Here is a 27,820-nt window from a genome sequence, read left to right on the forward strand (position 1 = left end):
GCAGACGTTCCTTTCAAGCGCGTCAGATGCCCCCTCCAGGAGGAAAATCAGCATTGCAGTCGCTTTACTGATTGGTAGGTGAACCGTGCCTAAATTCATGATGGCCTTTTTGTGCAAAAAATGTTCATTTGACGTCAAGCTAAGGTTGGTTGGTGTGACAGCATCAACATGCAGAACGAGGCTTCAATTGTGGAATCGGCCAGGACATCACAGGGAGGACCGTGGAGCGCCACAAGTCCGGCTCATCCTTGGGTGCAATTTCCAGATGCTTGAAGGTACCACGTTCGTCTCTTCAAACAATTCTATGCAAGTATAAATATCATAGGAATGTCCAGCCATCACGCCAGTCAGGAAGGAGACAGGCTCTGTGTCCCAGAAATAAACCCGTTTTGGTCCAAAATGCGCAAACAATCCCTGAACAAAAGCTAAAGACCTTGTGATGATGGATCATACTTTTGGAAAAGTTTTTTTTTTTTTTTTTTTTTTTAGCACGGGAAAAACTGATACAATAAGTCTGTTTTCCAAGCTGCTTATCCTCATAGGTGTATAAGCCGGATCCTATCCCAGCTACCGTTGGGTGAAAGGCGCCCACAACTGGTCGCCAGTCAGTTGCAGGGCACATCATACAGTGTGATGACATGTAAATATAATAATAATAAAAGAATGATGTCAGCTTTAGAAGAAGGAAGTGATGAGTGAAAATATAAGCTTTTTTAAAAAAAAAAAAAATGTAACCACATTTTATCACAGCGACGCAATGGATGACAATTAGAGTCCATCCATTGAGTAATAGAGTTTACTCCCCGACGCCGTAGCGAGACTTCCAAGGTCCGGGCGGGGGGGGGTCCCAGTCGTCTCGGACCTCGCCCGTCGGCGCCGGCCAGACCCAGCCGCGCACTTCTCCCGCATCGCGGGATGAAAGGCGGCAAAAGATGGAAATATGGAAGCTAGCGCGCTCGTTAGCGCTGCCTTTTATCCTCCTCCGCGCTCATCGGAGGTCAGGGAAGCCGGTCCTCCCTCACCCGAGGCCTCACCTTTGAACGCGCTCACAGGTGCCGCTTTCATTCGGCCCGCTCCAATTTCATCATCGACTTGAATAATGCACGGCGACGCGGCGCAGGGGAAATTCGAGGGGAGTCGCTGCATTTGATTCCGTTCCGAGGTGGAGCGCTTCCATGAAAGGGATGCGAGTCACTCGCCGCATTTCAAAGCTCCGCGAGCCGATGGACTCGCGTGACTGGCGACGCGCGTCTGGCGTTTTAGTTTTTTTCCGTTATTTCCACGACACCTTTGCCTGAACAAAAAAAAATATTTTGTTGTCATTAGGACAAAAACCATAAAACGCAGTCTTTTTAAAAAGCGCAAGCACAGTGAACAATATGCGGCGGGATCAGGAATCAAGGGGAATGGCTTTTTTTCAACTATTGTCGATGTTTGCTAACACAAAAACGCTTGCAATATCATTTATGATCAAACAATTGGGAATTTGGGGACGCATTTGGACTCAAATCATGGAACTTGATACGCATGATTTGCCTTCGCGGGCCACGTGAAACCATCTGGCGGGCCCGATCTGGCCCCCGGGCCTTGAGTTTGACACCGGTGCCCCGCAAATTCATCGGCGGTTTTTGGAGCCTCTCCTCCGTGATTGGCTGAAAATGCACCCATTGTCTGCTTTTTACAACATCTTCAGGCATTTTGGTGTCCTGGGTCCAGTTTTAAGTGACTTGAGCAGTATCACTGAGACAAAAGTAGTGCTTAGCTGCCACAATCCGCTACATGCGCAAACCCAGACCGCAGGTTAGCGGACTTCCTGTGAATAACGAGCGACGAAATGATGGTTGGAAGCCGAACGTTTTGGTTCTCTTTCGAGACAATTCCAATTTTTGATTCAAACAAAAAATGAAACTTAAACATGAGATATCGTCATATTTGGTAGCTCTCGCTTATAACATCAGGAAGAAACTTCAGTCCAGTGATATTCGTGACTCTCGTGAGATTTTATCAGAACGCGTTTTCAGTCTCGGTGAAGCAGCATGCGACTCATTGGGCAAATATCCCTCCGAGATCGCGTTTTGCGCCTCTTTATTGCAAAAATTCACACGTAGAAGATGTGATTACAGTTACACACGTGAAGTGTGCGCAGCCACGAGGATGATGATGGGAAACCTTGATGAAGGTGTCAAACACAGTTCAAAGTTCACACTTTAGTAAAAGCACAACTCTTGCGCTGGATCGTTTTACACAGTCTGTGTGCTGGGATGCGTTTCTCGCTTCTTCCTCTGCAACGAACGTGACGGGCGGAGCCTTCGTTTCCATTTTGAAGTCGCGTCCAAATGAAAGAAGGGAGCTCCATTCTCCCCCCCCCCCCCCCCCCCCCGCCGAATCGAGACAGTTTTGCGCCTTGCGATTCTCTGCAGGTGTAATTGAAAATTTAAAACAACAAAACGTGGTGTCTGCCATTAAAGTGTCTCTGATTTGACCATTTCCTATACATTTTTGCATGTTGAGTTTTAACGGCTCATCAAATACGGTGGGGGGGTTGGGATCAAAGTCAGTCTCGGTCCAAAATATCGCAAGAGCGGGGGCGGCGTTCTTGTAAAATAGTGGCAAGCGCTATTATTGGAAAGCAGATGAATCCACAAATGCAGCAGAGCCCCTTTGAAGTGGTGCGCACTCGAATCGTCTCACGAGCGCACGTTGGTTCCTGCGCGAGGACGACATGTTCCAATCAGACCGCACGCCACCTGCAAAGAAAGAAAGGGGGAAAAAAAGTGCACTTGTAGTCTCTCTTTGAGCTCTGCAAGACAACGAAAGATGATAGGAGACTTTACACTTTTACATTGCACACAAAAATCACCGTTTTGAGTGAAATGTTGACTAATGTGTGATCAAATCGTGGCTTGGCGTGATTATTCACCCAGTTGCAGACGGGGAGGGCACATCTAGAAAAGGGAAACGTTTCATATAGTTTTGTAGAAATACAGTTTTGGGGAGGATGAACGATACAAAAACTGCCAACATTGCAGCCAAAGAAGAAGAAACAAGGCCGCTCGACTGCGTGTTCGTGCAAGCTAAACACGTCAAGCCGCAGCCATTTGGGATGCCAACGGCTGTTCAAGACGTCACCGCATCGGATGCGGTGAGCTTGGGCAGTGCAAAAGGCGACATTCTGCACACAGCCAAGATGGAGATGCACGACATTGTGGAGCGACGACGTGCCACGCGTGTCTGGAACTCGCATTTCTACGAACGACGCCATCCCCCCAAAATGCGCGATCCTCTTTAAAACCACAAAGGGAGGCTTCAACGGAATATTAATACACGACGTGGCAGCAAGCTAAAGGACGCCACCCCAAGTAACCTAAGTCATACAGCGCAAAGAAATATGGCCCGCACGCAACACTGTGCAGCGACCACGTCAGAGTCCGTTGGGACGGCGATCGCCTTCTCTGCCTCCTCTGCCGTGCGTGCCGTAATTCCCGGCCTACAGAGCGCACCTGCTTCTATGCGTAGCGCTGCGCTAGCGTTAACCTCTGTGTACCGAGGCTCATAACCAGGTGCGCTAACGCTAGCGCCGCACTCACGCTAGCACCATGCTAACGCTACCACCACATCACCACACAAACCGCAGGGTTTTAAAGCATGTGAATAGGCCGGAAATTACAGCTACATGGAAGAAACCACAACATCAGCGTCAACTGGAACGTCAGAGAACCCGTCGCCACCGAATGGATGGCGTCACGAGAGATCGTCTCCGTTCTCGTGCACCAGGCCAGAAACTCATTCGCGCAAGCTAAAAGTGCTGCGTTTTGCCGAGGCTCCACTGAGGCCACGTTCCCGGCAGCCAACGCCACGGCTTGGGCCGGGCTGTGATTGCCGTGGAGGCCCGCTTAGGATTTGCAACTGCCTCAAAAATGTGGATGTGCTAACGAGATCCAAACCAAACCTGAGACTACGTAACAGGACACAGCGAAACTTGGAGGAGGTCCAAAGTGAGGTTAGCGTTAGCGAGGGAAATTTCTTCCGGGGCCGTGGCGGATCCTTTCAATTTGGCACATTCAGCCACATGTGCCGCTCGCATTGTCCCAGTGCACAGAACCCGTTTGGCGGGGTGCGACCCGGCAGGCGAAGTTTTCGCGGGCCGGGCGGCGACCGCGGCACAAACAGAAAAATAAATCTGCAGCGTGTATGCAATTATGCATGTTTGGTGCAAGAGATGGCTCTGGGCTTTAGTTATTCAGAGGAAAAACCATGCAAACAAGCATTTATTGAGCGGCGGAATGTCCCCCACCAACGCCGCCCGTGCCGACGGCGACTCGGGAGTCGGGTCAGTCGTTCGAAAGCTACCAGCGTGGCTTTGAACTTGCACGAACGGGCTCGGCCCGCAAGAAAAATCTCATAAATGCTAAGCACATTTGTCTCATTGAGATCTGCGCAGTTTGTGTTGCCATCATACACAAATGTCATTCATTAGGTGAGGCGGTGGTAATCCAATCGCAGAGCTAGCTAGCGTACGGAAGACAGATGTGGTGCCAATATGTGACACGATCAGATATCGAAGATCTGAATTTGCGTGCGTGAATCCGAGAAAACTTGTGCGAGAAAGTCGAAGATGAAGCGTTGACGTAAACGAGAGCAAATCCGCTCGCCGCGCAACGCTTTCAAGGTCGGCCCACGGCGGCTCCTCCTCGCTACGCTAAGCGTTCGTACCCCTGTGGTTTCAGCCGCGGCCAAATACTTTGAAATGTCCTTCAAGGCACGCGGAAAAAAAGAACACGCTTTTGGCCAAAGCCTCCCGATTTGTACGCTGTAATTACACTTTGAAAAGTTGAAAAGACTTTGCACTTTTTATCTGCCCGTTGCTGATATCGATTACGTTCTTTGCGCGTGTTGCGCAGGGCAAACAAAGCGCTCTTGAGCAAGCGCCGGCAGCCACCGATGCATCGCACGTGATTCTCGGGGGAGGCGAGAGCGTCAATAACCTTCGCAAACGTTCCATTGAGCTCGGGCAAATTTGCAGAATTTCAACCCGAGATCAGACGAGTGAAAACATTTTGGATTCAAGTACAACATTGAACACATCGTATAGGATGAATAGACAGAAATAGTTATTAAGCGCTACGAAGCTACACATTTCAAAACACACACACAGACATTACTCATAACTAATGATATTGATGCTGAAAAGAATTTGTCTAGTTTGTGGTTACTGCAATTTTAATGTGATGGCTCATCCATATTCGGGAAATAAGGAAATCCTCCCGGTTTGGTCTTGGTCAACTTTGGAGGGTCACGCGCACGTTTGGCTTTGTGATATTTGAGATTGTGCGCTCATACTTAAATTACTCGATTGATAAACCTTGCAAAAACAACTGCAGGATATACGAGCGTGCGGGGGGGGGGGGGGGGGGGCGTTCCAGAATTTGTTGCTCCGTCCTCGTTGCCAGCAAAGGGCTTCGTGTCATCTCTTCGAAACGTTTTTTTGCTTTTTCTTTTCGGGTTGGGATTTCGACGTGGACGCGGAAAGGTTCTGTTGAACGTGACCCATATTTCTTCCGTTGCGTTGATTTCTCACGTGGACGAACGTGAGGAGGGAGCCGTGATGTCCGCGGCGGCCCTCGACAGTAATCAATATAGCGATATGCAGCCCACGCACATACACACGCTTGGTTTTTTTTTCTTTTTGAAAAGAGTCAAGTCGGGCACAGATGTGGTATTGTTATTCAAGATTATTAGAGTTCTTGCAAATACCTGGCAAATTTTATATTTTGGTTGGACAAGCAGGATTAAATTCTTTTTTTTTTTTACAACCTGTGTATAACTCCATTACCCTGCGCGTTTCAAGAGATGTTTGCCATTGAAAGTGGCAAATAGTGCAATAATCTGACATGATGTCGATTGTGCAAATGTTGCAGATAATCCTCAAGTGTGGCGAGACCGCTACAGCGAGTGCACGAGTAACGTATAATAAATCATAGCAATTGGCTACAGCAGAAATGTGACAAAAAGTGGCAGTCGATTTGTAAAGTTAGCTGTTGGAGTGTCTGCTCATTTTAGTTTGGCTCTCCGGACAGGATTACTTGAGGTATGTTCACGTACTCCCGAGCAGGCGACAAAAACAAACGTTACGAAGCCTGGCAAGTTAGTCCTGACGCGCACGGTTGTAAGCGAACATGCAAGCGTTCAGTCGATGCCTGCTGTAGAATTCTCGTGTGTGACGTGATTGAATTTTAATAAAGGGATTGAATTAGAGTAAGTTTTAACCCATTATTTCTGTTATCTTGTAACGAATGTTTGTTGGACTTGACAGAGATATCTATTTTTGAAGATACCCACTATTCAGTAAACATGCGCAGTAGATGAATAAATCATTTTAAATTTATCCGTCTTTTTTTTTCCAAGTCGTTGAGGAAGACCTCGAACTTCTCACGCCAGATCTCGCGATACTTTCCTGTGGTTACCAGGGGAACATAAGTTAGACACACAGAGATATACATTTTTGAAGATACCCAGTATTCAGTACACATGTACAGTAGATGAATAAATCATTTTAAATTCATCCGTCCCCCCCCCCCCCCAATTCCTCAACGAGTTGGAGGTCGAACATCTCGCGGCAGATCTCGCGATACTTTCCCGTGGTTACCAGGGGAACCCAAGTTGGAACGAGCGGGCAAAGTAGTCATGAGCGGTTCTGTCGCGGGATGCTCGCTCGTGACAGCGTCTGGCTTTTCTTTGACGAGTCAATAAACCCTCAGCAACATTTCCGAATGAAGAGCACGAGTGAGCGTGCTACCACCCAAGTCGGACTTTAAATAAAAGGTTGGTACCTTAGCTTCGCTCGCCGTGCTAACGGGCTAATATAGCTCCCATGCTAACGCTAACATGGAAAGCGATTCTTCCCAACCGCGTTGCTTTTCTTTTGCTCTTTTCTTCATCTTTCCATACATTCCCGTCGGGACGCCGAACCAAGCTCGAGTTTGTTACTTTTGTTTCCCACCGCGGTGTCTTAAAATAGCCCATGTTGTGTGCTCGGTGGTCCACGCATCGATGCGCTGAAATTCAATAATGTTTGTGATGTGAAACATCAGTAGAAAAGGAGGTCGACTGCTCGACAAGCAATGCAAACCACTGTAATGTGCGTGTGCATTTGCGCTGCATGAAAGTGGGACGTGTTTGTCATGTGTCGTTGGACCCGAAGAAACTGTCGGGTTCGGATGCACTGCACTTCTATATTTATATGATGCTATACTACAACACTAGCCGGGGTTTCCTCCCACATTCCAAAAATCATGCAATAATTGGACACGCTAAATTGCCCCTCGGTGTGATTTTTGAGTGCGACTGTGGTTTGTCTTTGTGTGGCCTGGCCTGCGATTGGCCTGCAACCAGTTGAGGGCGTACCCCGCCTCCTCCCCGATAATAGCTGAGATAAGCCCTTGTGAGGATAAGCGGCTCAGAAAATGGATGGGGAGTTAACAAGTAGCTGTCCCGTGACCAAGCGGCTCTGGTTGGAAAAGCCGTCACTGCAGTTATTGACTTCGTCGCGTGGGAAATGCGCAGAAACTGCTGGAGGCCGTTGAAAAGGACTCGGCGAGCGAAGAAAGAAAAGAGCTTTTTCCTCACTTTTGCCCCGCGTGTATCTTCGAGGTTCTTGCAATATCCGAGCGTTCCCACAATATGGCAGTCATCGTTCTGTGAGATGAATCCTGGCATCCAAATGAACAGAAGCAACAAAAACAAACGTTTGCATTTCCTCAACCCAACAGGACAAGCTCAAACTTGAGAAAGAATAAAAATAAATAAACTTTGAGCCTTGATATTGTCTAAAATGTACACACTTGCCATTTGGCCAACACGGTGTCGTGTTTTCCATGTGCTGTACACATATTATGTCACAGACATTTATTTACATTGGACCATGTTTTTTTTTTTTTTTTCGAACAAATGTGGTTAGTTCCAAAATAATGACCTTGCTTGGTTTTAATCCACTTTTTTTTTTTTTTTCGAGGAAGCATCTAAGTGTCCTGTTGATGTAATATTAATTGTAATATTACTTTGAGAAAGCACCATATTTCCCGGACACGGAGCGGTTAATGAGCAGCGCCCGCTCTGCGTGTGGTTCCCCCCCACACCCTCCAGCGTGGATGAATACCGTACGCAACGATGTGTTGTGACATATGATATTCACACAAAAAAGACTTTGTAAATGTTTATTTACATTTCTTTTGTATTGTATTTATTTATTTATTCATGCTTTGTTTTGCTGACCCCACCAAAAATTAGCACAATCTTCTTCTTATAATCTTACAGTCACTAGCGACAAAGAAAAAAAAAAAATTAATATTCTAGCTGCATCGTTAAATAACAGCTGCTTGTCGTCCGGAAAATACAGTAACAAATTGAAATATTGTAAATGTGCTGGTATTACACTTTCCAGAGAGTAACTTGTACCAACCTGCTTTTCCAAAGTCATCTTCCGACATTGGTCATAATAATGATGACATTCTAACTCCCCAGGACCTCCTTCAAAATGCCGTCCGGTCAGATTCTCCAACCAGTCCTGAAGATGAAGGTGGACGAGCTCTTCCTCACCTGGTTGAGCCAGCCCAAAACCCAAACGGTCCTCAAAGGCTACCTGGACCTCATCAAAAGCGGCCAGCGCTCCGATTTCAGCGACGTGAGCGTCAAGGAGAAGTGCACTCTCACCTTCAACCAAAACAACAACGTGGCGGCCCAAAAGAACTCGGCGGAGAAGAAAGCTGCCGCCTTCAACGTGGGCCCCAGTCCGCCTTGTGCCTCCGTCCTGCCCTCGGGATGCAACGGTGGCCCCAGGGCGACGGGACCCCACGGCAGGATCTTGCGGAGGTCCGTCAGCTCCAAAAAGGTCGGTCGTCGGGTTTCTCGGCAAAGGGGCGAAATTGAGCCAAAAGGTTGTCAAAAGTACATATGACGGCGAGCTCTCCAGGGGCAGCTCAAGTTTGACATCAAGCATTGATGGATGAGAGAGAATTTCACTTTCAAACCTTCGACAATTTGTGTCCTCGCTTCCCGACCGCTTGTTGTGTTATAATAGTTACAATATAATAATAGAACCCGGTGGATAACGCTCACCTGTCCCACTTTTCACGCCTTGTACGGATCACGTGCAATACGAGCGGATATTTGCCAATAAGCTTAACTTCCGTCAGTTTGTACGTTGAATATTTTTGTCTCGTTCCCTAATTGAATGGAAGTTGAAAAGGATTTGCAAATGGTAGTACAGTACAGTGGAGCTGTGTGACGGACGGCCAGTGGAATTGCAAGGGTAAGAGTTTTCCGACCCCCGACCCCAATATTTCTTGAATAAGCGAGAGTACACGCCCACCGAGCGTTCTTGGGAAAGGGGACAAATTGAAATTGCAAATGGGGAAAAAAAAAATGTGCGTATGAATGCGCATTGCGTTTTGCATCTTGAGTGGCTCAGGGAAGCCCGACATTTTCTACGGCGTCCCCATTGGCTGAGGGACTGCAGACCGCAGCCGATGGTTCCCGTTGGACGGGTGGCGTGAAAGGCGCTTGTGGAAATACGAGAGAGGCTCGCGTCCTCTGCGATCTTCCCGCTGTGGCCGCAAGAGGAGGCCGACTAGCACGTGAACGCTACGCCGTTCCCCAGGAGGCTCTCCAGGCCTAATTGTACAGAAGCTTTCCAAACATTGCAGCCTCGCCCGTGAATTAGTGTGCGTGGTGGTGGTGGTGGTGACATGGACTCGGTAGTGCGGGCCCAGGGTGGGGGCTTGGGGGGGTCTCTGCCTTAAGTTCACTTTCCTGAGGCCCGCAACAATTCAGGTCTTCACGCCTTGAAACGCTCGCGTATTTTGACGAAATGGCGAGCGCATATGGCGCAAGTGTGTGAAAAGATGGAAGACAGCTGGGGGGGGGGGGGGGGTCATGTGCCGTTGGCACGCACAACACCTGAGGACATGTTTTTGTCCTGGCAAGTTCATATTATATACATAAGTACATGCTCGATTAGCTGCTGCACATAATTATTGTCCAACTAAGTACATGAAGAATTTGTCTGGATTTAACAGTTAGCAAAGGATGCAAAATTGAGTGTAGTACGTATTGCTTGTCTAGATACCAACATGTCACCTCTGCTGTGTGCACTGAGGTTTTTTTTTGTTTGTTTGTTTGTTTAAAATGTTAAAAAAAAGCTGTTCCAGTCACTGTGATTCGACGGTCGCGTATGCGCCCGTGCACCATCGCACTCGCAAATCTGCACAGTCGAGCACGAAAAATCACGCACATGAAATTTATGAGTAGAAATACACAGATCTTGAAAGACGTCTCCTATTTTGTGTAGTCTTGACCAATGCAGTTGTCGCACATGAAAATCGATCCAGCGCTGTCAACCACAGCCTGACATTTTTTAATTTTTTTAACACGGAAGCACAACAACGAGCTGCTGCTCAGCCGAGTTCTTCCTAGTTTACCTGACACCGCCCCCCTCCGCTCTTAAAAGGGTACACTCATAATTACAAACACACACCGCAACATTATATCCGCGGGCATGACTGGTAGACCACACTCGTAACTTTAAATCTGCAGGCATGACTGACCACACCCGTACATTTTTCAAACGTGAGTGACTGCTGTTCATCAGAAAAATTGTTGTTGAAATGAATATGTTGATATAAAACACGCTGTCCTTACTATTTTCTGATAGTCGATAGTGGGCCGCTGCCTATTTTCAATTCCGATTTCTCCTCTTTGCTGAGTTTTATGGGGAGCCTCTTATTTATTATTGTCCTTCATTGAAAAGTTATGTTTTTGTGCACAGGCCAAAGCTCTGTCTAATGTAGACAATTTTGGGGCCAAGGAACTGTGCAACCAGAAATGAGTTTTGGCAGGGGTGAAAATTGCTGTACAGTCAATACAGTTTTTTTTGTTTTTGTTGTGGGTTTTTTTTTTTTTTTGGTGCTGGAACGGATTGATTCAGTTTCCATTCTTGGGGAAAGTTTTACCTCGACCAGTTGGCTGTGGAATTTTCTGAATGAGATGCAAAGCATCAGTTGGGCAGTCGGTGCGGTCGAGTGTAAAACGGTGGCCGCGTGTCGCTGGGAGTGAGCTTCTATTTTAAGACGGCAAAATGGATTCCCGACTCCTGATGCATTCTTGGGCCGATTAGTGGAAAAAATTTGATTTATGCCGCGGTGATGCGGCGCTCAGCAGCTGGTGTGACTTGTGACAGCGCAGAAAGATCCCCTCAGCCCCCTGCCGCGCTGCCGCCATGAAATTCCCAAAATTTCTCCAGCATTAGATCAGGCGCTCGTTTTATTGACATTTCGCACGTGACAATTTTGCTCGGATTGTTAAGGCTTTGTCACAGGTTATTTCTTTATAATGTGTGATGATTTCATTTTAAGATGGAGGGGGGGAGGGGGGGGGCTAGTCTGCCCTGCGAGCGTCTTTATTAAAAGTGCCATTTATATGAATGGAGATTTGAGAAATTGAAGACGTCTTCAAGGTTTTCAAATTGTTCTAGTGTCCAATCAAAATGAAGAACAGTCAATAAAAGGATGCACATTCATTTTGCAAGGATTTTATTGTATGATAAAGGCGTCTGTTAAACGTTTTTCAAAAAGTCATTAGTTTTTTGTTTTCATTTTTGTTTTACTTGTCCTTGTATTCGTTCTGAGAGTTGGGACAAATTCATTTCCCGTGAGACGAATCAGCTTTAATGGCCAAGTTCGTGACAACACCCGAGGAATTTGGCTCCGGCAGTCGGTGCCGCCCGGGTACGGCGTTCAGAACAAAGAACAAAGAAGCTAACCAAAACAAAGAACAAGAGACATTCAGTTAATAGGAACGACTCCTTAGAAGAGTCACAGACAAATATTTGTTTTTGTTCATTTAATGTAATTTTTTTTCAAGCGTTGCCCAATAACTGCAGTGTTGAGAATGAAACGCTTGTCCTTGTAATCTTTGAAGATGAAGTGTAGCGCAACTCTGCTGCTTATTGTTTGTGGTGTGTCGGTGAGCGCAGTTGCCGCGGGGGCAGGAATCCTCCAGCAGCTGCCGATCCGCTCAGGTCGCTTTGCCGCCGTCGGCCTTCCGTGCGAGCCTCGTTCTGAGTGTCGCTTCCGGCCAAATTGGCCAATTCTTCGGTAGAGTTTCCGGCGAGTTGTGTCCGGCATGTTAAAGAGCAAACCTGCAAGCGTTGGACCCTTAACGGCCTTTAAATTCCAGACTTTCTCTCTCTTGTGCACTTTTATGTAAACTGCAGATCGGGGCTGGAACGGGCCTTCGGTCCAAATGGCACTCGGCTGCACGGCGAGGGTCGGCGTGACTTGGCTGTCACGGCAACCCTTTGGAGTGCACACCCACCTGGCACAGTCAGTAGGTCGAACACAAAATCCATTTGAAAGATTTTGCCGCCCATGAAGTTGCTGATTTATCCTTGCAAGCAAAAAATGGGATGACGCCAGCGTCTGAAGATGAACACGCAAAATTTGTCCGCAGCACGACGCAGGAGACGTTTAGTATCGAGTCTTGCGCTCGTTCCTAGATTTCATCCCTCACGTTTATGCAAGATGGCACAGTGTTGAAGTTTGGAGCCCCAAACCCCCGAAGCCCCTAAATTTCCTCGTGTCCTGGCATCGTGCAATTCCCCTTCACTCAGGTCGTAGCGAAGCGTGCATTCCACTGATTGTTTGAAACTTACTGGAAGGATGCCTGTTCAGTTTCTGACACTTTCACTTTCATTCCAAAACTAATTTTCTTGCCCATCCTTTTCAGTGTTCACATTTGTTTGTATATGCATCCAAATGACGGTACTTTATGCTTTCTACTCGGTTACTTGGAACTCATTTTGTCTGTTCCAACACATTCGTCGTAAGGTTAAAGTCAAGCGACGCAACATCATTATCGTCCCTTGCTAACTGTATGGCATTTAAAGCAGAAATAATAACAAGGCACCTGGCGTGAAAAAGCCATCATACAAGCGGCTTATCGAGCTGGTGCAGCGTCCTGCTTGGGGGATAACAGGAAGCGCACAAAGCGTCGGGAAACGTTCTATCATCTAAAAATAATATGTCCGGGTGCAGGCGAGTTCAGAACACAACGTGAACAAATATTGGTTTGTTTACGTGGCTGTGGCGAGCGTGTGTAAATCAGACGGGCGACGGCGTTAGATCAGCAACTTTGTGAAGAATTGACGTAATTGCCGTCACTTTTGGGGCGCAAGTGGACGACAGACGGCGCCGTCGCGTACGGTGCTCGCCTGGCGCTTTTTAAGTGGGGCTCCGCCGACGACTTCGGACAACATTCTTTGAATTTGACGTGTCCCGTCCCCCGCCGCTGTCGCCCATCAACTATAATAAGACGTGGAATGGCTGGCAGGCCGAGCTCGCAGAAGGAAGGCAAAACAAAGAGAAGGAAGCGGAGTAGTTCCATGCACGCGTGATGTGCGTCTGGTGAATGTGTCACACGCTAATTTAGACCATCGTCCTCTTCGGGAACACATTTTTGATACGTCGGCTGTCACCGAGTTTATTTCGTCTCGCTTGTTCTTGACATTTACGGTATACATGCGCAAGGCAAAGGCTGTCTTGCTTTCAATTTCGACGCTGAAATGTGTGTGTGTCCCCCCCCCCCCCATCTAAAAAAGATTCTTGCTGGGGAAAAAATCTCCAGGATCCTTGGAATTATTCAAAATGCTTGAAAATGTAAACGTTTGAAGTTAAACAACAAAGAAAAAGGTTTTAGTTAACAGGTCTTTTGAGCAAAAGGTTGTAGAAGTAATATCAGTGTAACAAAATAATCATCACGGAAAAAAATTTCGTTTTACAAGAAATCCTCAAATTCTACAGAGACAAAGTTGACACAATCTTGCATGAGAATTATGACATTAACTTTGTATTCCAGTTATTCTTGTAAAATCTTTATACTATTTTCCTACAATTTTGACTTTTTTTCTACGATGTACAAGTACTTTTACAAACCTGTTGATAGTCATGGTTGCTGGCTGTAATTTATTTGCATTTATTTTCCCTTTCTTTTTGGAAAAGAAAGTTAGTAACCTAATCCGGCCTATTTTTGTATCAGTATGGTATGCACATATTTAGACTGAGATTGAATTAGAGTGCAGGGAAAACTTTCAAATGGAGCTTGATGTCGTCCAAAGCAGATTGTCAGCAACTCCCCCCCCCCCTTTTTTTTTTTTGAATTCAGGTTTTTGTGCGTCTCTGCCCAAGAGAAAAGAAACCGAACGTAGCCGGACTGGCCTCGGGTTATTCGAACTGTGGACGCATTCGTGGAATGACCTAATTTCCCGCTGCCGGAAAAGTTTTGAAAGTGACATTGGGCAAGGTGTTGCGTTTCTATGTTTGATGTCGCCGGAGATTTCAACTCCCCGGCACTTGCCCCGTCGTCATGTCGCCGAGGCGCATCCCCCACCGGGAACTTCCGCGAGCGCACAGGAATGCAAACTGGAAAGGGCAGCTCCAGTGCGCCCACCCCTCCCGTCGCCGTACGCACCGAGAGCGAGTCCACGCTCACAGATGTCCTGTCACTCCTTATCTCCCCGGCAGTCTCGGGGAGGGCGCTGCCTTTGCCACCCTTCTCCGTGAATGTTGTGTAGCGGCAGGCAGAGCTGAGAATGGAATGGGAGAGGGAGGCACAGTAGCAGCTGCTCCCTTGCATTAAGCTGCTGTCTCTCTCTCTCTCTCTCTCTCTCTCTCTCTCTGACAGAGCACAAACGCAAAGATACGCCCAACTTCTTGAAACTACACCAGCGGCCGGCCGCCTCGTCCTACCCGTCCGGACCTCGCTGGATTTGTTTATGTGTTCCCCGCGGTGCGTGTCGCGAGGATGAGGATGAGGGAGCTGTCTCTGCGTCAGGACCCTGACCTGAGGAAGGAGCTGGCCCTGCTGGCGCGAGGCTGTGACTTTGTGCTGCCCTCGCGCTTCAAGAAGAGGCTGAAAGCCTTCCAGCAAGGACAGGCCAAGGTTCGTATGAATGTCCTGTCAATGGATTCGCATTCTGCTCTTCTGCTACGCTAGCAGCCCCGACTACTGGGAGTCCACGATCGTTCGGGGACCGCGACACCCGCTCGTCCTTTGACCGCAGGATCGGCGCTTCCAATCCCGCCTCCGACTATCTGCTGTCGATTTTGTCCGCGGGCGAGAGACTCAACCCTAAATTGCTCTCAGTGGGCTTGGACGCGCCTTGCATGCCGGCAGCCGCCCACCCGTGCATGAATGTGCGAGCATCTGTCAAGCCCTTTGGGCGCCATGATGGTCTTGTCGAAGCGCTAAATAAGCGCACTTCATTTTCCGTGTATACCCAGCGACGACTGAGCACCCGCAATTGATCATTCTTTTCGGATATCGTTCTTTGTTCGGTAATGGAAAAGGTGTTGTCCACGTTTTACTGGGTTGGGTTTGCCACCTGAGCCACAGTCAACTGGGATTTCCCATCGCCATGTCGTTATTTGTTCGCCAATGGCACGGGTCTTCCTTCAGTCCAGCGGCATCGGTTTTGTGTCAGATTCACAGGGTGCCCTTACCTTGCCGGAATTCCGCCATCGCCACTTCCTCATTTGTTAGGCAATGGCGGCGCTGTTGCTTTGGCCCAGTCAAATCACTTGATGGCCACATTTACCGGATGGTGTTTGTCTTGCACTTTATGCCCGCCCACTGTCGGCAGCACCGTCCCGAGCTGACTCATATTACTAAATCATTCCTCGGGCCTGGTGTGGCACTACTATAACTCTCAGCAAGTCATGGGGACTCTCTGGCTCTTGGGTACTTGGGTACCCCCTTCCCTCTCACACACACACACAAAAGGTTTCTTCAATTCCCAATACTACCGTGTATCTGAATTGTTAGGCAACGGCACAGGTGTTCATTAGGCCCCGTGACATCTGGTGTGCCCCTAACCCTAACCCTAACCGGGCAGCGTTGGTCGCACCCCCGCTCCCGCTCCCACTTCCTCTGTCCTTGCTTCGGGCTGCATCACTGGGAATGTGTAAAATGTCACGAAGCTTAGCGAGTAGCGCTGCAGGCGCTCGGCTAGTGGTTCGCGTGGGAGGTGGGGGAGGTAGGGGGGCATCAGAAGAGCTTCATGTCCTTTTATAGCCACGGCCGACACCGACACACGGGGCACCGCTGCACACAGCAGAGGATCGCTCGCATTCAGCGTTGAGGGTGCACCCTCAGCCGTGTTTATAGTTTGGACCGCGTTGTCAGGTGTTACGTGCTTTTGCGGGCCAAAAGCAGACATCAGCTTGAGCGGCACGTTGAAGACATTCAGCCACGCCACATCGACTCATTCAATCGTTTCAGATCTTGTTTAAAGTTTCCCTTCATATGTGCCGATCACCACATTTGTTTCCTCGGATTTCATTTTCAAACTCCAGTTTTCCTCCCTTTCAGTTATTGTATGCCGGTATTAGATTTTGTTTTGCTGGTAAAACCAACTTGTGACTGCTGTGTTGGTGGAACTGGTACTCCGACCAAGGTACAACAATCCTAATCTGTGTCGGTCAGAATTTGTCTGGCATATCTATCTTTGGATCCTTGAATTGTTTTTTTTTTTAGCCCACATCAAAACTGATTGAATAGCGACAGAGAGAAGACACCCTGGTGACTGATCCACTCCGTCATCCCCAAATCTCCTAAGAAGTCTTTGGCTGTAAGATGAAGGTTGAGACCATGTTGATCCCCGCCTAAGACCTGGTCCTCTGCAGCATCATGTTTTCCTTCAATCTGATCTCCATATTCATATTGGAGGCCAGATCCTTCGCCCAAACTCTGGTCTCATAATCTAATCAGGTTAAATTTTGGGGGGGTTTTGTTTAGTAGAAGCTGTCCGGGTTGTGACAGTGACGTCTGTTGGATTTGGCACCGACACGGCCAAAGAGGGAAGATGATAACTGGCTTTGTGGTCTCGTCTTGTTCTGGGCACAGACTATCTTGCCACGCGGCGCTCATATGTAGCGAATGCCACAAATCCCATCCCGGTTAAAAATAAATTACAAAAAAATGACGAGCTTTGTTTCTTCTTCTTCTGACCTCGGCCTACTGACCTTAGGAGGTTCCATTCTCCGGAGGACATCCGTCCAGAAACCTTTTAGCTCGATCCTCCGCTCAGTTAGGCTATCAGCGTGTCAGTTTTTATTTTTATGTATTTTTTTTTTTTTAAAGGCAACTTTGAGAATCCCTTCTGGCTTTTTGCTCAAGAACCCAGTGAGGCTGGACGCTTGATGCGTGTGTGCGCTTTCAGACTGCAACATGGCATTTCGCAATCCCATAATTAGATGACGCCGGCGTCTGTTGTGGTGTCCCCTGTCCTGTGTTATCCAAATATAAATGGCAGAATGTGCTGTTTTTTACTGGCGGTGTAGATGTATTTTATGATATATAAATACTACTGTATCAATCAGCAGGATCTTGTTGGAACTTCTCATCATTGTTTTAATGGCATGTATGATTGCAGCTGTGCCAGCAGAAAGTTCTTCCCTTTAAAAAGACATTTGGTGAACTTGAACTGTGGCTCAATGCTTATCGCTGACTTTTGTCCTGTGCTTGTCTGCAGCCTCAAATGTATCAACATAACCTAGCCGTTTATTTGCGTAGCTCATCAAACGTTCTCCCCAATCTTCAATGGACCTTTAAGCTCTGCCCCCTTAGCTACAGTTGACATGTCCCACAAGCTTCCAAAATGGCGACTGAACCGAACAGGTTTGAAGTCGATTCTCTATCGCATATTCCAGATAATATTGGCGTACATTTTTTTTTGCCAAATGCGTCAGACTTGTCCAAGAGCGTTCTACTGAGCGGTCTCAACTATTTCACGCAAGGATATGTACATGGAATTAAGATTTTGGACGGAGCAGGGCACAATGTCAGAGTTACAGCCAAACGTTGGCGATCGATGCAAAAAAGTTTGACGCCTCACAAACTTCATATTGAAATCCAACAGGATAAAACAGTGGAATCGTGCTGCGCTTCTAAAGCAGGGTGAGTACTTTTACTTGGAAAGATCACGAGTAACATCAATGGACATTTCTCTCGCATGACATGGCGTATTTACGTATCCCTCACCTGACTCTTTGGCATAAAACATGACACACTTCATTCAGCAGGTCAGTGATACACGAACAAAGTGAAAGTTGTTGTCCCGCAATGTAAAAAGCACTGATAATAGTTCAATCGAACTCAGAGAAGATACTTCTGCCTCACTTCCCTTCGAACATACAGCCTCGCGTTTGTTGACATTGTCCACATTTAGTTGTACGTGCGCTCTTCCGCGGGCCTCAATCCATCGTAGACACTTCGTCAACTGTGTTTTTAGGCTTTGGAGAATGAATCAAGCGAGCGGGATATGCACGTTCCCCAAGCGCATCTGACGACCATTTTCTTCGTAACGTGAACTTTTCCAAGCGCACGCTACGTACAACCGCCGTTGCTTGTGGGACAATACGGCGAGAGGGGCGCGTAAAGACAATGCGGCTATCCGACTGGCTATTATTGTACGAGTGATTGACGGGTCGGAAAGGTCCATTGCACCTGATGGCGTAGAACTGGACTGCCTCCTACCGAGGGACGTGTTACCTCATTGAACTGATAGTATAGCTTGTGAAACCTTCTTGTCGTGGCACAGATGATGTTGGTTTCTCAGCCGGGCCAATGGATTAATCCTCTCTGCCCACAGAGGCTTCAAAACAAACCACCGGTTGGTTGTTTACGATCCCTAAATAGAGAAGACCAAGTGTTATTGCCGAGTCGTCGAGCCCAGTCAGCAAATGATGTTTTTCAGTCTTTGGGTCCGCGGTTCTGTATTTCCTCAAAGAATGGCCTCCACTGTAAGAGCCCCGATCAATTTGCCAAATGTGTCATCCACTTCAATAAAGAAACACTTCAGCCCAAATAGACCTCCTATTTACTCATTTTCCAGGAATAGAAATGACAGATGGTTCCGCTGGGGGGTGGGGGGGGGGGCTATAATTACATGTTTACGGTAACACACGCTGCCTGTCCATGAATCTGATGTTTAAGGGTGAGTTTAAAGAAAAGGCAGCTGGAGAAAATGGGGGGCTGCGGGGGGGTCTACCATTGAGACTGGTTCTGACTGTATATTTATTACCCTTTTATTAGTTGAGTCAATGAAATGTTGTGCTGTCCAATAAAAATGGGTATTTTGTTTTGACTACAAACATGAAAAGAAATCACATAATTTTGTGATACTGTACAGTTTTTTTTTTTCTTTTGGAACAGTAGCAGTATTTGATGGCTCTGCTAAAGTACCCACTACTATCTGCGCTCGAGTAAATAACCACAACTGACCACGATATCACGAATTCACTTTATGATGAATTGAAGTAATAGCAAGTCTTTTTATAGCAGTGCTTCTCAAATAGGGGGTCGTGTTGGCATACGGGGGGGGGGGTGAGAGACCCTGAATAAGGCAATTAACGTTAATAGATTTGTTCTATATGCCTTTCTTCTTTTGTACTTTCTTCAATGTTCATAAAGATATATATACACACACAGTGTTGTAAAGAGGTGTTCACACGGGGACTGAGGGTCACATTTTTCTTCTTCCTGGGGGCGGGAGGGAGTGTAACAAATATAATAATGGAGAAGCACAGTTTTATAGGCAGAGCGGAGGTTTTTTCTTGAATGTTTGCGATGGCGATGATGTGAAAGCATCAGGTGGTTAAGCAATTTGCGTGTCTTTGCAGCAGGCGCAGGTGAAGACAGAGGAACCCGTCAGCCGCCCGCTGAGCGAAAGCATTCCGAAGTTCTACTTCCCGCAAGGTCGGCCTCAAGCCAACGTCAACGTCGACGGCCTCATTTCCAAAATTGAGGCCGCCTTCTGCCAGTTCCCCAATGAAAGGGCCACCATTGAGGACATGGCGCAGGTTGCCAAGGTGAGAAAACCATTTGCGGCACGCCACCCAGGCAAATGATGTACCTGTTTGCTCCTTTCACAGCCAGAATATGAGCCCGTCCTCCCTGTGGTTTGAGGGGAAACCCAAATGTTTCCTCTGGGATGTCATCAAATCGCATTTTCATTGAAACCATTTCAGTGTCCTCAACAATAACGACGACGTGTCTGCCCAGGCCTGCGAGTGTCCCCTCTACTGGAAGGTGCCATTGTTCTGCTCGGCCGGGGGAGACAGGACGGGCTTCGTGTCCGTGCACAAGTTCGTGGCCATGTGGCGCAAGTAAGACAACGGCCTCTTTTGTCCACCGCTTCGGCTCGTTGCGTGCGCAACTCGCTTGTTTGAACTGGTTCTTCCTTGGCGTCAGTCACCACAAATGATGGATGGCGAAGGCCTCGCAAACATTTGCGCTGCGGACAAAAATAGCGCCCAAAAAAAAGAGTAGGTCAGGCACCATTTGTGCAAGTTCTCCTGCTTAAAAAAAATGACGGTAATTTTCATCATAGGTAGACCTCACCAAACCCGAACCCTTTTCTGTTTTTTTTTTTTTTTTTTTTTTTAAGAGCTGTGGGAGTGGCGGGATATTTCAAAATGCGATTGTATTGCAACATTGTCATAACAATTATCCAGTAATACAATCATGAATAGTGAATATATCAATACATGAATATTTGACCCACCTCGAGTTAGTAGTCTACTTTCCGGTCATGCGGGATGAAGACCAGTTGGGCAGTGCCGTTACTGTGAGCAGAAATCCCCGCACTTTAATTCACATCCTTTCAAAACTTTGTATGTGTTCTACGATTGAGCATGTATTGTAAAAAGATCATCAAAACAACAAAGCTTACTGTACGCAGCAGGTAATACTTTTGCACAATGCAGCATGTGTATGCGTTTGACATTCTTGTATTGAGCCTTCAAAAACCAGCACTGGCCTGAACTTGGACCCGAGCTCATAATGGAGCTGTTCTTAGATGAGAGACCATAACGGATGCTCGCCCCCCCTTTAACCACCACACACTCAACGCTGATAATTACCCAGAAGCCATCCAGAATCCTAATTTCAGAATGTATTAGAGCTGTTCACCTCTCATAATAGGAAACAACAAAAGAGGAAGTAACCTTGCCGCCATCTGTTCTCCCTCCCCCCAATGCAGAACACTGCAGACCTGTCACGACGCCGCCGCCAAATTCGTGCACCTCCTGGCTAAGCCTGGCTGTAATTACCTGGAACAAGACGACTTTATCCCCCTCCTGCAGGTACTGGCAAGGCCGCGCTTCGGCCCGCCTCGTGTCGCTCGCGCAGGACGAATTCATACGCGCTCGTCAACGGCGGCCACTTGATTGGGAACAACTGCACATGAATGAAGTAATTCATGTTGCCTTGCAACTGTCAGCGCGGTGAGCGATTTTACTTTAACCAGTAGGCCAAAGAGCAGTCCATTTGTTTGGACCCAAGTACAGGAGGCAAAAGTAACAAATGGCCAATGGCATTTTGAAATGAATAATAACTAATGCTGAGGATGAATTCCACCACAATTATTTATCTGTCTGTTGTCTGCCAGACCTGTCCCGGGTAGAGGTTCTGGATCTGCGCAGTCCACAAAACGGGGGATTTTCTCTCCTTCACTTCCACTTTTAACAATTTGCCGTATCATTTTCGTCCTGGTCTCGGCTACCCTTCGGGTCCGTCTTTCTGTGCCGCTTGCATTCGGGTGCATGCCGGTGGCCGCTTACGGGAAGTTGGAGGTGGGGAGGAGCGAAAACTGCAGTAGTGCATCCAGGAGAGAGACAGTAACTCCAGACTTTGACCTTCGGCGTTCCACAATCGGGATTTTTGGGGCCGATCAGCAAGTTTAAAATAACAATAACTGATGGCCAAGTCCAAGACAAAATGGCGCAATGAATCTATTTTAATCATCTCTTCATTTACTGGACTGTGTGTGTGTAATTAAGACCTCTCTGAGTCTCTCTTCCCCCCCCCCCCCCTCCCCCCCAACGTTACAGGTTTAACTAATGGAGCTGACTTTTCAACATTCAAGCATTACAAAAAAGAAGGGGGAAAAAAAACATTTTTAAGAATATTCCATTGGAGTGTAGGGTGTCTTTCCCGGTGGCCCGCCTGCTTTAATTTGTGCAGAGCTGGGGGGGGGGCATTGTCTTTCGGCTGTGGTGATGGATGAGAGGACGATTGGAGCGGAGTACATGCGACTACCGCAGCCCCGCCCCCCCCCCCCCCCACCCGCTTGTGATTTATGTGTTTCGTTACTATCATTTAATCTCTCACGGTGGGAGTCAAAAAGGCAGCGAAAATAAGACCTTTGGATTCCAGCGTGGCCCGAACATTTATGTAAACACGTGGCAACCAGGGTGTGCAAAAAATTGCTTCTGATATATTTAAAAAAAAAAAAAAAAAAAGAGAGAGAGAAAGAAAGAAAAGAAAAGGCGCACTTGGTGAGAGTTACATGCGAGTTACCATTTCTAAAAGTGCAAAAGGCTGATATTTTTGAAAGGGGTTCCTCAGGTTGAGATTCCACTTTTTCACTTTGATATGAACTTGTATGTTGACGTGACCCACCGCCCTTCTTTTCTTCCCATTTTCTTGTGATTTTGCAGCAAAAAGCCTCCCCCGATGTTTTCCATAATGTTAATTCCACTTCTGTTGAACACACACATCTCCCTTGCAAAGTCGTTCCGCGCTGAAAACGATCTTGCGCGTTTCAAATGCTGTCTCGCAGACTCTTCGAAAAGATTTGAGCGAGCCGCGTTAGCGTCCGCTTAACACGATCGTTACTGTCCTTCAGGATGTGGTCAACTCTCACGCGGGCCTGGCTTTCCTGAAAGAGGCGTCGGACTTTCACTCCAGATACATCACCACGGTGCAGTCCCGCCGAGCCGCCGCTTTGCCGCGCGCACGTTGTCGCGTTTTACGTGACGTCCATGTTGAGCCTTTCCGTGCTTGCAGGTGATCCAAAGGATATTTTACACTGTGAACCGCTCGTGGAATGGAAAAATAACGTGTTGCGAACTCCGGAAGAGTAACTTTCTTCAGGTAGTTCTACACTGGAGGCTTTACAAATGATAATGTGGCGGACATCATTTGATATGATTCGTTATGATTGATTGTTTTTGCCTCGGCAGAACGTCGCGCTGCTGGAGGTGGAAGAAGACGTCAACCAGCTGACGGAGTTCTTTTCCTACGAGCACTTCTACGTCATCTACTGCAAGTTCTGGGAGCTGGACACCGACCACGACCTGTACATCGACCCCAAGGACCTGGCGCAGCACAACGACCAAGGTGCTCGTGCCACATCCAAGATGGCCGCCCCGCGATCGCCGACGGCAACTCTTAGCACGTCGTTGACATTTGCCGTGTTTCACAGCAATCTCCCAAAAGATGATCGAGAGAATATTCTCGGGAACCGTGACGAGGTAAGTAACTCGTTCCTCACTTGCATGAGAAATATAGTACATATATTTTTGCCTTTGCAGAAAAAAAAAAAAGTTTTCTGTAACTACATTGTCATAATTGCACTGATGTGCAGCTTGATGTGAAACATACAGAAGACGTAAACATGATCATATTATTGCCTCTATGTGAAATTATCTTCACTTTCAAATTGATTTTTTTCTCTATAAAATACTATTGCCATTTATATCTTTGCAAACTTTTAAAAAAAATTGTATGATTTTAGGTGTCTATCGTTGATGAAGTTTATAATTTTTGTGAAATTATCTTTTTGGAATATGAAGAGATTGAAGACTCAAAAGTCATCAAAGTAGGACTTTGCTCTTGTAAAATTGGCCTTTTTTTTCCTCCTGATATGCATTATTATTTGTATTAATGTTTGTCATCGACTTACTTTTGCATTGCATAATGAACAGGTTATATTACTTGTAAAGAAGAAAAAAAAAATCCTCATTACTTTTTTTTATCCCGCTATGAAGGACTTTGATTGTTGTACGGTTGTACTGTAACGTATTTGCGTACAATGAGTACGACTTGTTTCCGCGTGTCAGGGACAGGCGCGTATTCAAGGAAGGCCGCCTGAGTTACGCCGACTTCGTGTGGTTCCTCATCTCCGAGGAGGACAAGAAGACGGACACCAGGTATGTCGCGGCCTCGCGCGTTCCTTCTCCCGCTCGCCCTGACCCGCCTCCGCCCCCAGTATAGAGTACTGGTTCCGCTGCATGGACCTGGACGGCGACGGCGTGCTGAGCATGTACGAGATGGAGTACTTCTACGAGGAGCAGTGTCAGAAGCTGGAGAGCATGGCCATCGAGCCGCTGCCCTTCGAGGACTGCCTCTGCCAGATGCTCGACCTCGTCAAGCCTCGAGTCCAAGGTGGGGACGTCGCTACAGCGGGAAAGCGAGCCATCATTTAGCACAAAATAGGACACCTCAGGACTTGCAACGAGGGGGGGGGGGGGGGGGGGGGATTTGCAAACCGTTTGGAACTTCCTGCCTTTCTGCATAAATTGTTGGTCAAATCCAGTCGGATCTTCATCTAGGTGACAAGACCTTTGTTCCTCTGTTGAAGACCTTCTGTTGTTGGTTTGGTTCTGAGTATTGGGTCACGGACTTGTCGTCTTCTTTTGAGCTTCCACTGTTGAACAGATGACCGCAACTTTGTCTGCAAAATGTCTTGATGATGAAACTTGCCATTTCATTTTTCCATTGATGACAACAAGCTGTCCAGGCCCTGTGGTTGAAAAGCAACCCCATTCCAGTTGGAAGAAGGCTTTGATGTTGATATGCTGTGCCATTTTTTTCCCTCTCCGCACATGACGTTGCGCGTTCCTCGCAAACAATTCAAGTGCCGTGGATCATCAGGTGCTCTTCAGCAACCGTCAAACGGGGCAGCATTTTTTATTTTCCAATTTTTTTGACAGCAACTGCTTCCTCCTTGGTGTTATCCAATGAAGTCCTTTCTCGTTCCACGACTAGTCGACAGAGATGTTGGCACGTGACTGCGACTCGAGGGATCTTTCTGACCCCGTTCAGCATTCTGCACGTGCGGTCGGTCGGCCTCCCCTCGGAGGAGAAGCAACGGCCCTGAACTTTATCCATCGATAGACAACCTCATATCTGACAAGCATTCATCGTGTATTTATTTAAAATGCTTCTCATCTTGTTCTAAAATGGTGACTTTATTCTTGTCTTCGTTCTTGTAGCTTCTTCCCGACAGTATTTGGTCTTTCAGTTGCTATAAAAACTTTTATTGTGATGAGATTTAAGCATCATTTGTTTTTATGTCATTTTCTTGACATTTTCCTTTGGGAGTTGACCGGTTCTTGTAAATTCTTTCACTCGCGCGACTTGGTTTTTTTGTTCCTCAAACCAACTTCTCCGATGACGGCAGGTAAAATCACGCTGAGGGACTTGAAGAAGTGCAAGCTGTCGCACGTCTTCTTCGACACCTTCTTCAACCTGGAGAAGTATCTGGACCACGAGCAGCGGGACCCCTTCTCCGTCCTCAGGGTGAGCGCCCCGTCGCGCGCCGAGCCGAGCCCCGTGGCGTCATCGTCTGTGTTTTGACAGGAGGTGGAGGCGGAGGGACAGGAAGTGTCGGACTGGGAGCGCTACGCCGCCGAGGAGTACGACATCCTGGTGGCCGAAGAGGCCGCCGCCAACCCCTGCGACGACGGGTAAGGGGCTCACGCTGCTCGCAGGATGAGGTACACCCGCGTCAGCATTGACGCCATGACTGGCATATTTTATGATGTAATTGCAGCTTCTTTAGTCTCGTGAAATTGCCACAATCTTATCAGAAATCAAGATATAAAATAACACAGTTGTGAAACATTTCCTTTTAATATTATAAATGTTCCTAAAATCCCAATCATTGCCAACTTCTTGCAGTATAGCGCCACTTTTTAATAAATGCAACATTTAACTGTAATGCTACTTTATTTCTCAACTTCTGATGGTGTCATTTTCACTTTGCATGTTTCCACTCATTTTACTCAATCAAAAAAGATCCCCTTATCATTTTTATGCTAGTTTTTGTAAAATGCGCATTTTTTAATAAAATGTCTTAGTATTACTGTAGTCACAAAAATGGAGGAAATTCACCTAAAACAACTTTACTTTTTGTACTAATGCTGTGACTTCATCCTTATAAAATGACCGCTTACAATAATACATTGAATACATTCAACTAAAAGAATTACAATGTTGTAAATGTACACCTATAGTTCTTGCAGTATTATGACTACATTTTCTTTAAAACTGCAGAAAGAAAAATATTGTAGTTTATCTGCATTCAATTGTTGAAGTTTTACTGACATGGAACTTAATTAAATTAAAAAAAAAAAAGAACCTTTTCAGTATGAACACGTGATAATCATAAGGTGAAAAAGTTTTTAAAATTCTTTTGTGATTTGCGACTTTCTTTTTGTAAATGATCTCCAGGTGATTGTGGTGAAATTATTCTTTTTTTTCTCATTTGAATTATGAACATTGAAATCGGGCTTGGTTTTGACCTTCTGCGATTTCCTCTTGATTATCGTTTTGTTTTTTTTGTTTTGTTTTTTTCCCACCGTACGTTTCTGACGGTCCGACCTCGATATTTATCATAAACGTCATAAAACGTCTCCCCTGACGGAAGATTTCGCATCGGACGACGGCCGTAGCGAGCGGACGAGGCGGCGCAATTCGTCACTGTTTGCGATCCGGCCCGGATTTGATGAGTTTTTCCCGTGTTGAACTTTAGGAGCACCACTAACCTGTGACGGCGGAGCGCCTCCCCGCCAGCAGGTAAGAGAGCCCCCCCCCCCCCCCCCCGACCCCGGACGGAATGTGCCGGAAAGAACCAACCCTTCTCCTTCCTCCTCTCCGGATGGAAAGCCACCCTTGAACTCGTTTGCAAAAGTTGTCCCGCACTCGCGACTCCTTTGTGTTCTTCTCCTTTCTTTGTCTTGTCGACTCACACGCTCGCGTCTTTACAGTTTTGGGTTTTGGCCGACGTTTCCACTTTGAAGCACGGACAAAAAGTTGCATCGAATACTGAAAAGTATCTTGGCCATGTTTACGCTGAAGTCGCGTTTAAAAAGTCACCACGTCGAAATATGACACGGGTGACGTCTTCATAAGATGAGAATAGTGTTGAAATATTGTCTGAAGAATTCAGAAATTTTATGAGAGGTGGGGGAAAAAAAATTATGATTTACTCTTGTTGATAATGAAGTGACAGTTTAAGGGCGGGGTCTTCATTTTCAAAATGGTCGTACGACAACAACACTGAAAGAAAATAACGGTGGAAATATTTTTTGCGTTGGCAGGTTGGAAAGGCTGCAGAGTCCCTCCGACGGGGGTCTGACCAAGAGGACCTTCTTCCAGATCCCCGTGGAGGACCGCGAACTGGACCTGGACCTGGACCTGGACCTGGACGAGTACGAGGACGACTTTGAGTGAGCCGCCGGCGCCGTTTTGAGCTTCTCACAGGAAAACTGTCGACAGCCAACTGCAGTTTTGTCTTCTTGGCACTTTAGACATTTTTTTGGGGTGGGGTGGGGGATATGACATCACAAATTTGACTCCGCCTCCGTCCCGTCCATTGGCTCGCTTAACATTCCAGTGATCATACCGGACGGAAGCTTCTGTATGACAAAATGTCAAATCGTCACATGGACACTGCGTGTGAGACGGCTCTTTTAATTTATTGTATGAATTTATAAATGTATGTGTAAATATAGTTTGCCGTGATGTAAATGATTTGGGGGAGTTTGAAAGGCATTTTTTTTATGTAATAAAGTTAATCAAGCCTCTGTCAATAACTGCAAGCATACTTTTTGGATTTAAAAAAGAAATTTATATATGTAAGTGACAAAGTGTCAAGAGGGATGATAATATTCACAGGTGGGGGGGGGCAGAATTACAACTT

General features: G+C 46.9%; 1 protein-coding gene across 3 annotated transcripts; it reads left to right on the plus strand.

Annotated features, from left to right (window-relative positions):
* ppp2r3b (protein phosphatase 2, regulatory subunit B'', beta) lies at nt 1-27,697 on the plus strand. Of its 3 annotated transcripts, XM_061842044.1 has the most exons (15): nt 1-74; nt 162-275; nt 8,521-8,887; nt 19,731-19,919; nt 20,113-20,216; nt 21,092-21,194; nt 22,739-22,813; nt 22,900-22,986; nt 23,076-23,232; nt 23,318-23,366; nt 23,955-24,044; nt 24,104-24,279; nt 25,298-25,416; nt 25,477-25,583; nt 27,219-27,695. In XM_061842044.1, exons 3-15 carry the CDS (start codon nt 8,534-8,536, stop codon nt 27,349-27,351), a joined length of 1,743 nt encoding a protein of 580 aa, XP_061698028.1. In that variant the 5' UTR covers nt 1-74; nt 162-275; nt 8,521-8,533; the 3' UTR covers nt 27,352-27,695. The 3 variants fall into 3 exon arrangements, with proteins under 3 accessions (XP_061698028.1, XP_061698026.1, XP_061698029.1); XM_061842042.1 differs by lacking the exons at nt 1-74; nt 162-275 and adding an exon at nt 6,617-6,822 and having other exon boundaries at nt 27,219-27,694; XM_061842045.1 differs by lacking the exons at nt 1-74; nt 162-275 and adding an exon at nt 14,734-14,991 and having other exon boundaries at nt 8,751-8,887; nt 27,219-27,697.
* The last annotated feature ends 123 nt before the right edge of the window (nt 27,698-27,820 follow it).

This window comes from Syngnathoides biaculeatus, chromosome 14 (genome assembly GCF_019802595.1).
Source record: "Syngnathoides biaculeatus isolate LvHL_M chromosome 14, ASM1980259v1, whole genome shotgun sequence".
Taxonomy (NCBI): domain Eukaryota; kingdom Metazoa; phylum Chordata; class Actinopteri; order Syngnathiformes; family Syngnathidae; genus Syngnathoides; species Syngnathoides biaculeatus.